At 38.8% G+C, this 10,570-nt stretch overlaps 1 protein-coding gene across 1 annotated transcript; it reads right to left on the bottom strand.

Moving 5' to 3' along the window:
• Positions 1–2,463: 2,463 nt before the first annotated feature.
• On the bottom strand, positions 2,464–10,261 carry coch (coagulation factor C homolog, cochlin (Limulus polyphemus); the record flags this gene model as incomplete). The annotated part of the gene is made up of 11 exons (XM_010765789.1): positions 2,464–4,625; positions 5,102–5,196; positions 5,987–6,143; positions 6,230–6,373; positions 6,663–6,777; positions 7,489–7,715; positions 8,260–8,363; positions 8,845–8,992; positions 9,112–9,165; positions 9,377–9,448; positions 10,114–10,261. Coding segments are annotated over 11 exons (1,437 nt in total), but the record flags the coding sequence as incomplete, so codon positions are not given.
• Positions 10,262–10,570: the final 309 nt, after the last annotated feature.

The following is a 10,570-nucleotide window of genomic DNA, read 5'->3' as shown; positions in this document are numbered from 1 at the left end:
CCTCCATTGGAAAAGTATCCTATTTAGGACTATTGCTATTTTTGCAGAAATGTAGACAATGTAGAAAAAGATTGAAGACCTATTCTACCCTTTAAAGTTACAGTATGCACTTCGGCATTAACGTGATTAACCTAATATTACATATTTTATTGATATATATCAACTGTTTATGTTGCTTTCATTGCCGCCTTTACCAAAATGCACCGAGAAGGAGAGGGCAAAGTTGAAATACGCAACACAAAACTGTTGCTTTTCCTAGAAAAATTAATCGGATTTAGCTTTAAAAAAGTAAGCCGAATTCACCACAAAACACCTTACATTTATTTGAAATCTTAAATTATATGATGCCACTTATAAATCCCAATTTATTAAGAAGAAAGCCTTTAATTGGCAGATTTTCACATTAGGTTTGGCATTGAGTTCCACCAACGACCGTTTTGGGGGTGTTTCCTGATCCAACACCTGATAAAGGTGGTTTTGACACATGGCGTTAAACTCTCTGGCCCACAGCCAACCTTTTGCATGAGACAAACTGATCAAAAAACATTATAACCCATAAGTGGAGGTGAGTTGTACCTGATGAATGTGGTTTTCCCGGTGGAGTACTGGCCCACCAGAAGCACCATGGGTTTGCTCTGGAAGTCGGCGGCCTCCAGAGCCGGGGAGTGGAAGTCATGGAAAAGGTAAGTCTCCTCTAGAGGAAGCAGCTTCTTCAGGTAAAGGCTCTGCAGACCCTCGGTCACTGTCTGGTACATCTCTCCGTCCTTGTTGCGTCCACCTTGCTCCTGCTTCACCCAGCTGAACATGCTGCGGTATCACTTTTTTCACCAATCCAACTTCCTTGTTTCGATATTTCCCAATTTTCCGGCTGTTTTTCCGGCTCCTTTTCGCTCAGTTCCTCCTCCAGACTGAGCGACGGAGGGTGTGTGTGTGTGTGTGTGTGAGTGAGAGAGTGTGTGTGTTTGGCACCTTGGAGTCTCCACTGCTGCTGTGGACACACTGCCTCCTCTGTCAGTGTGTGTGTGGGAGTGTGTGTGTTTGTGGTGATGTGACCGCTGCTGGTGCTTCTACCTACCTGGGGGGCACCGCCCTTCCCCCTGTGACGCAGCATGAACACACAAACAAACACACACACACACACACACACACACACACACACACACACACACACACACACACACACACACACACACACACACTCATTTGTTTATTGTAATAGAAACAGACACGGCAATTGAACTCTACAGTCTCTCTTTTTCCTGAATATACACCGGTTGTATATTGTTCTAGATAATGGATATAGTTCAATGAACACTTGCTTTTGTTTTTATATACTTGAATAATTAGCAGTAACTAATTAAAAAAAATACCGAAGTACTGATGCTTTATAGATATTTGTATACATTTAATTATGAAAAACTCATTGATTGTGTTGTGAATTGTAACAGTCTCAACCAAAGGCTCTCAACACTGAGAAGTGAGAAGTTATTATGTTTTGCTTATTACTTAATAAGAATGTATAATTGCTTATAAAACATCAGTGATTGAGCAGCATCCCTAGAGATTAATAAAGCTTTGTATTTTTATGTCTCATGTATAAAGCCATCTGCTACAGTTTACAAACCATTTGAGAATGGCAACCAATCAGAAAGTGGCATTCAAATAATTGTAGTGGATTTGTGTAATCAAGAAATCTGTGTTTCGCTTAAAGTGGTTTTCATTCTTACATAACGTTTTTGACTGAAGTAGCTGCAGTCTCTGTGTACTGTAGCGCCCCCTGCTGGATCAGACTTGACAATACACCATTCACATTATAAACTGCCTTTAAGTTCACAAAAAATATTGTATTAAGACATCCTTGATATTTGGCTAAATAAACATTAATACATGTTGCTTTCCTAAAATAGAGAACTGCCGGTTGGTAAAAACTCGGACAAATGTGCAGTGCTGTACATTTATGATTTATTATCTGTTGGTAAGTAAACAGCACAGTCTGAATGTGTAACGTTCAATACAATAGTCTTCGTTTTCGTTAAGAGCAACACTTCACCTCACTATAACCAGGAAAACAAAAAAGCAATGTTAGAAATGATAAAAAATACTCCAAATTAAGAAATATTACATCTAAATATAAACTCTATACATCGAAATTATGAGATCCTGAATGTGTTGCTTTTTATAACAAACTTCCACTTACAAAATATATGACAGATGAAAGGTTGTCATATATAATATCATCTCGTAGTCTTTACTATAAAAGCTTGTTAATTGACTTGAGATATATTTAGACAAAATAAGAACCAACAAGCAGGAAACGTGGAGTTTTACCCTCTGACTGCATCCATTGTTGCTTTCAGGTCTCCATTTGTTTTTGTAATCTGCAGTTTGGACACTAGGTGGCGCTGTTTCCCTGTCTAATAGTTAGAGCTTCAATTATCTGAAAAGATATCACAGGACAAGCTGTAAAAATAACTATTTTTTATTAAAAGACAGAGAAAACAGGTAATAAATACAGAAAAAGGACAGAATCAGCATTTCACATCCCAATGACAGACAGTTTCATTTACACTGAGACAGACAATCCATATCGTTTATTTATTTTAATCGTAATGTTTGATGCCCAACTCCTCTGACGATCATCATGTTGACAAATAAAATCGGATGACACAAAACCAAAGAACCATACAGGTCATTTTAACCCAGAATGCATCCTTTTTTATAGGTTTACGGTTTACATGACATGTTACACTTTTATCCAAAGCGACTTCCATACTCAACACTGTGGACAATCCCCACAGGAGCAATTTGGGATGAAGTGTCTCAGGGACACAACAACATGCTGACTGCAGTGGGGTTTGAACCTGTGACCCCCTGATCCGATCCACACGCCACAAAAGACGTAGTTTATTCAGAACATTTGAACTTTTTAATCCGTTCTAAAGAGCGTTGTATTTCAATGTAGGTACACATTTGTTTTTTGCATTTCCGTGAATCGATTTTGTTATTGTTTGTAATATTGTGTTTAATTAAAAAGATTTGTTGTTGTGGAACTGAACTTTTAAAAGCCTGTTTTTTCGCTGAAGCCTTGCTGTAACTCTGTCCTTGGAAAAAAGAAAAAAAAAGGGAAACAATAATACAAATTCAAGTTTAACAAAATACAGAAATTGACATGTGGGCAAAATATACATCATGATAATTACAAAACAGGCAATGATGAAGCTTAACAAATTTAACAAAGAGAGAAAGATAACAAGGAGGTTTTTTTCTTGAAACATCCAGGTACTTTGTTTATTTTGCAGATTGTTTTGAAATGGTATATAAGAGCAAGCTTAAAATATTATGTTGAATAACAACATTACCTATAGGTTTACTGAGCACCTTTGAATTATTTGTCGATAAAACCTCAATCATGATCAACAGACACCTTTTAGATAACATTATAAGTAATGAAAGCTGTTTGGTTAGACATTAAGATGATTTATAAGTTTGAAATCATTCACTTGGTCACTACTCATTCATAAAGCTGGCTGATGTTGACAAAAAAGTTCGTTTTTTAGATATTAAAATGTATAAAATTCACCTGAAACATAAGATAACTCGCTCTTGGATTCAAGATTCAGAATTGTTTATAGTATAAAAAAAATCTATTTTATTTAAAGTAGCCTCCTTAATTGAACAATGCAGGAAAAGGGTGGTTCGTTTTTTGTGTTTATTGTAATAAATCTTTATAGAGAATCAAAAACACCTGACTGTTTAGTGAAAGGTGAATGATTTTGGTTACACAGATGATGAGATTGTTTTATGATTTGGTGATTTCCCAAAATCTCCTTCATTATATAAACGTGTGCTTTTCTATGTTTTGTGTATTTTATATACATGTGTATTTATCAGTAATAATCAGTATATGTGAGCAGTATATATATACAGTGTGTGTGTCTATTCTTGTACGTCTACCTTGTGAGGACCGTATACTTTTACCTGCAAAGTGGGGTCTTTTTAAAAACTGAGGAATTTTGACTTGTTTTCACTCCTAAAATGTATGTTTGGGACATAAACTGTGTTTTACTTCAACGCTCGCCCATTGGGTGAAGCAAATCTGCGTAGTGGCCAAACGGTGGTACTACAACATCTGTATCTGTCTGTGATGTCATTGGACCTAAAAAGGCTTTCTTTTTGCTGAAATCTTCAACTGAAATGTTGTCAGATAGATGCAATTTGTATTTATTGGGTTGACTAGTATTTTGTGACAATGTCTTCCTTCAAACGATAACATGAATGCTAGCTAGGTATTAGCTGGACAAAATCCTCCATTTACAAGGTTCAGATTTATTTTAGGGTAGGTTAATTTATGTTTGTATAAAAGTACAAAAGTGTGTGTGTGTGTGTGTGTGTGTGTGTGTGTGTGTGTGTGTGTGTGTGTGTGTGTGTGTGTGTGTGTGTGTGTGTGTTTTCTTAGTTATTCTCTGTAAAGTCCCGACAGATGCCTCGGACCAGCAGAGGAATGAACTCGGCCAGGCCGGTGAACTCTCGGGTGAAAAAGGAGTGGCTGTCCTTCGGCTCGGACGACATCGATTTGAGGTCATCAAGAGGCGCCCAGGCCACGCCCACTGAGTACATGGTAATGCCTGATTGGTGGGTAGGATAAAGAGGATATTTTAATAAGGACTAAACACAAACTGCTGTTGTCTTTCCTCTTTAAGAACACACAGTTAGAAATACACTACATTTATACAGTTTTGTAAATGTAACGTTTTTAAACTGTAAGTGTAAATATGCACATTGACGTTGAATTTTATCTCTGTCATCGCTACAACCTCTGCTTTTACCACTCTTATTTATTTATTTATTTGTGTCTATTTTTTACTGCAGTGAGAGTTGCCAAAGAAATGTTGTTGTACTTTGTATGATGACAATAAAGATATGTTCTATTCTATTCTACTTGAACTTTAGCTCTGGCTACTACTATACCGTACCGTCAACTGTACCGATGTTGTTGATTACGGAAAATGCTAAATATGTGATTGCAAGGAGTAAGATGGCTATTACCGATCGAAGCATAGATGAGATGAATCAACTAATAAAAAATAAAATTGCTACACACCTTGTTCCTTTGCCGCAATCGCCGGTAGCCTGACGTCATCATACGATTGGCCGTCTGTCACCACGATGAGGAAGTTACGGCCTGGTCCCATCCGCCTGAAACAACAATTATTCAGGCAGTTTCCTTCTCTAGATATAATGAATTCTGCAATGAGAAGCAATGTTAAAAATCCTCAACAAAACAGTTATTAGGTCATATTTCGCATACTAGTGTTTCTACTACAGCAGCATAGCACTAGTGCAGTGTTTCTCAAAGTTTTTCATACCAACAACCACTTAACCAATCAAAAAACACACAAGGACCACCTAACTCCCCAAATATCTAAAAACAATAGGCCTGCTAACCACTCCAACAGTATATAACAAATCACAGCATAATAATGACAGCTTAACCTATTGCTCATAGGTTTTACACCTCATATGAATGAGCTAACAGACTCACAGATCATTGGCTACTGAGAGAAATGCAAAATGCACCGCATTTAGTACAACACAAACCTCCGCTGTGGATTTTCTAAATAAAATACAGTAAAACTATGGCTGCAGGCCCAAGTTTAGCATGAATTCAACATTAAACACAAGTTAATTATTTACACTGTTCCATTTATTTAGCATTGTTTACGCACTCAGTCTCTGTTGCCACCTATACTAGTCATTTTTAAACAATTTGAGAAACACTTTGGATTTAAAATAAATGTATTTCAAATGTGAAATTGTACCAATTTACCATTTACTCAAGGACCACTAGGGGTCACTCACGGACCACACTTTGAGAAACACTGCACTAGCGGGATGGATTTATTTCAGCTTGTGTTAAGAAAAACCTAATAGCTGGTTGGATGTTTTTGTAATGGAAGTACAGTGCAATACTCAGGTGTGTTGTTACCTGAACAGGTTCTGGGTGGTGTAGCTGATGGCGGCTCCAGTGGCTGTTCCTCCGCTCATGTAGGGGATGCTCTGCAGGGCATTCATGGTCTCATCTTTATCAGAGTGATCAAACAGGCCGAACTCCAACCGCTGATCGTAGGTGAACTGCACTGCACCTGGACACTCAAAACATAAGTCCATCAGCCAATCAGATCATCAATTAATCAATTAGTTAAATTATTTTTGATTCTGTGAAGCTGACCAACGTGAGCTCCCACGTCTGAGATTTCAAAGCTTCTGGCGATTCCTTCCAGGAAGTCCAGGACGAGCTGGAAGTTTGAATGTCCGACGCTGGAAGAACCGTCGATAAGGAACCCGATGTTCACTGAGTTGTAGCAGGTTTTACCTTAAAAAACACACATGTATTTTACACATCTTGGCTAATCAATCAAGTTTTTACCAACATGAAATCTGCGTATCTGCAGGATATTAATTTCACAAAGATAATAATTTCTCCATAGTTATTTTTAATGACTTCTCCAAACAAATGTGATGATTTTGCAACAGAAATGTACAGATCACTCCACAGAAATTATAAGATTTCTGCGATCTCCAAATGTCCCTTGTTTTGGATTCAAGTGGTTGGGAATAACTGTTAATATGAGTTCCCTGGTGATGTGTAAATTGTGTCTTACTGCAGAGCAGGCTGTCCAGCGAGCAGAGCTTCTGAGCGAGAGGTTTCACGTGTTTGGTGGTGCTGAACCAGCTGGTGATCAAATAACTGAAGAAACCGTTGTCTTTGCACACCGCCTGCAGGACGAAGAGACAGACTGCTGTTACCGAAACATTTGATATACTGTATATTGACACCAGTACCATCGAAAGTTTGTTATCTCCCGTCACAAAAGCATGATTGGCTACAGTAAGATGACTGAGAGGACAACTTTACTCATGATGTAAAAATTCATGGAAAACAATATGCTGTGTCATGGTTTAACCAGAGGCAAACATAACTCTGACTAACAGTTCAATAAGAACGAAAATGTCACTAGTAGTCTTTGGTCAAATGAACTGGACGTTAAGCTTTAAAATGTAAAGTGCAACGTGTAAACTTGCCTTGCCTTGCACAATAATGCCAATAACAAGCTGGACTTAACAGAAGTGGTGCTTTAACAAAACTCTAAATTTACAGGAAGTTTGATAAAAGCAAAAGCAATATATTTTCCAGTAAAATGCCTACTTTTATTTTAATATGCATTTTCTTTCTCTCAAAACAGTTTCTTGTTTTCTTTTTAGTTTTTGTCTGTTGTTTTTTCACTTTTTTAGTGCTTTGGTTGTGTGTAATTATACGAAAAAATAACTAAAAATGATGGATCAATGTATAGATCTAACTGATAATGATTGTGTAACATAATTACTAAAAAATAAAGAATAATAAAAAAAACATCGATTTCACAGCAGATTGGTTTTTTTTGTCTGTTGATTTGTAGATTCATTCATTCACTCAAAGGTCGTACCCACCTTCTTCATGAAGTCCTTGTCCCGCACCATGGCGAGCTCCTCGGCCGCGGGTCTGGCCACGGACACCAGGAAGACGTTGATCCCGGACTCTCTGGCCAACATGGCCGCCTGCTCCAGCTCATCTGAAGGCCAGCCGTCCACCAGCACCATCATGACCCGAGGGTGACCCCGCCGCGCCCCGTTCTCCGGGCTGAAGAACGTCTCCGCTGTGTGCATGATGGCCTTACCTGCAGGAGGACAACAACAAGACAATGAACCAGGTAAAGAGACATCATCTCATTTTTATTTTATTTATTTTTTAAAGACTATTTGGGCCGGATTAGCCTTTACTGGAGATGACAGTGTTGAAAGGGGGAGACAGAGTCGATGACATGTGTACATGGTTCCAGGCTGGATTTGAACCAGAACATGAACATGGTCTATTTAGCTCTACCAGGTGAGATATATGGCAGCCCAACATCATTTAATTGTAACTGCATTTCAGCGACAGAGTTGCTACAGAAGCGCTGTATGAAAGTTATGTTAAATAATTGTTGTTTTATCATGAGTAAGTGCTATTTATTTTAAATTTGTTTGTCATACCGGTATATCTCTCTGATCTCTTTGTATTTCTATCAGGTGTGTGTGTGTGTGTGTGTGTGTGTGTGTGTGTGTGTGTGTGTGTGTGTGTGTGTGTGTGTGTGTGTGTGTGTGTGTGTGTGTGTGTGTGTGCGTGCGTGCGTGCGTGCGTGCGTGCGTGCGTGCGTGCGTGCGTGCGTGCGTGTGTATTACCTGTGTTGGTGTCTCCTCCCAGGTAAGCCAGCTCTTTGATGGCAAACAGCAGCTCTTTAGGCTGAGTGTAGTTGGTCAGTAAGAACTCGGTCCTCGGAGAATCACTGCACACAAAATCCAGGAAAAAGACACGTACACTTAACCAACAGCAACGCTTAGTATTATTAAAGATATATCTATCAAACTACATATCTTTAATCAGGTTGATAATTGAGTTATCCATTTATAAAGTAGCAAAACATGGAATAAACATTTATATAGTAGAGTACTAGTACCTTGTTCCAAAGTAAAGTACTTTTTAAAGGATTGCAAATGTACTCTCTCTGCCTTTGTGAGTTGTAATTGATTTGTTAAATAAAGCTAATTTAAATGTAATCTCATTAAAGTTGAATCTGCCCAAGGAAAAACTCTTTAGGTTTAATTTAGTTTTAATTGAGTGAAAACCTCATACTATATATATTTTTGAAAAAAGGGTTTCTTGAACTATTTGGTTGATGTTCTTACTTGCTCCATTTTGCGGGAAAAAAAAGATATGTATTGCTCTTTTTTCATACTGAATGTATTTATAGTATCTGTGTGTCTGACCTGGCCTGGATCAATCCTACGTGCGGTCCCATTGGTCCGACTTTCAACATGGCCGCCAGTTTGCTGACTAAGTTTTTCTGCAGGTTGAACCTCCGCTGCCCGATGTTTTTACTGCTGTCGATCACCATGGCGATATCCATCTGACAGTCTGCACACACACGTTAACACACACACACACACAATGAGGTAAAAGTAGTTGAACAATCTCAATTCATTTCCGATCAAACGTCGTGCAACAAAAACTCTACAAAAACAAACACAGGGTACCTTTATTTCCACCTTTCAGAGCTTTCTTCACTGATGGCTTCTTCAGTTTCTTTGCTGCAACACACACACACACACACACACACACACACACACACACACACACACACACACACACACACACACACACACACACACACACACACACACACACACACACACACACACACACAGCTTTAAGTCATGCCTACCAATGCCCCTCAGCTGTGAGTATTTACAGTACTACACTGGATACTATCAGTAGTATATAATAATGTGTATTTATTACCTGGCTTTAGAGCTCCAGGCAGAGCGGTGGCAATGGTTTCACTGGTCAACTCCAGTGGGACACTAACAGGCTCTGGATACACACACACACACACACACACACACACAGTCGTCGTCGTCGCGACGTCACGTACACGACACACACACACACACACACACACACACACACACACACACACACACACACACACACACACACACACACACACACACACACACACACACACACACACAGAGAGAGAGAATTAGTTTTGTACATTTACTAAAATGATGGTATTTGCTTCATCTCAGTGAACATGTTTCCCAGTTTTTCCTATATATAAAGATAGTTTTGATAATGAAAAGTATAATACTATATATTTGTTTATCCCTTGAGTTACAAAGGCTTGACAAGAAAAAACTAAAGTTAAGTATTATCCAGATACAGTATAAAGATTTAAAGAAGTTGCATTTAATGCCTTTCCCCCCCTCTAGGAGGCAGTGAAACTCCACATCGAGCTGTAAACCCACACAAACATATGGTATGTAATAAACATTATGTCTATTTATAAGTGTGTACATTGAGAGCAATGGCAAAAAATAAAGTGGATTCTGGATTTGCCTCCATATACCAATATGACGTCTTCCAATACCTTGTTAATTTGAACCAATAATTTAAAAAAACAACTAATTTAACTGAAATAGACAATCAAAACATCTATCAACAAAAAATCATAATTCGGAAACGGCTCCACCTACTGGTGAGGCTGAAGGAGGCGGTCCAGTGGGACAGGACCTGTGATTGGATGCCGTGAGCGAAGGAGCTCATATAGTTCTGTTGTCCATGAAGCTTGTTGACCCGGACGGAGCCGCCGGACGGACCCAGAACCCCCCTGCAGAGCAGAGAGGTTCAAAATATAATCAGGATAAGCAGGGCCGGCCCTAGGCACTGGCAAACTAGNNTAGCCGGTCGCCTAGGGCGCCAGATCTGGAGGGGCGCTGCGCTGGGAGAAAAAACACATACCCCCGGACCCCCCTAGAGGGTGTGACGTCCACCCGCCAATTCAAAAATGTTCATACAATAATGAATACATTTGAAACCTTCTTTATGTATATAACCAACATGTTAATATGTTACAGTTTTTGTAGTGTATTGGTCTTTTGTAGAGATTTTTCATTTATTCTTTATATATTCTATTGTGTATTGCTTGGAGCG

Source organism: Notothenia coriiceps, unplaced genomic scaffold (genome assembly GCF_000735185.1).
Source record: "Notothenia coriiceps isolate Sejong01 unplaced genomic scaffold, NC01 NC01_scaffold00002677, whole genome shotgun sequence".
Lineage (NCBI taxonomy): Eukaryota > Metazoa > Chordata > Actinopteri > Perciformes > Nototheniidae > Notothenia > Notothenia coriiceps.
This window is presented reverse-complemented; position numbering and strand designations above follow the sequence as displayed.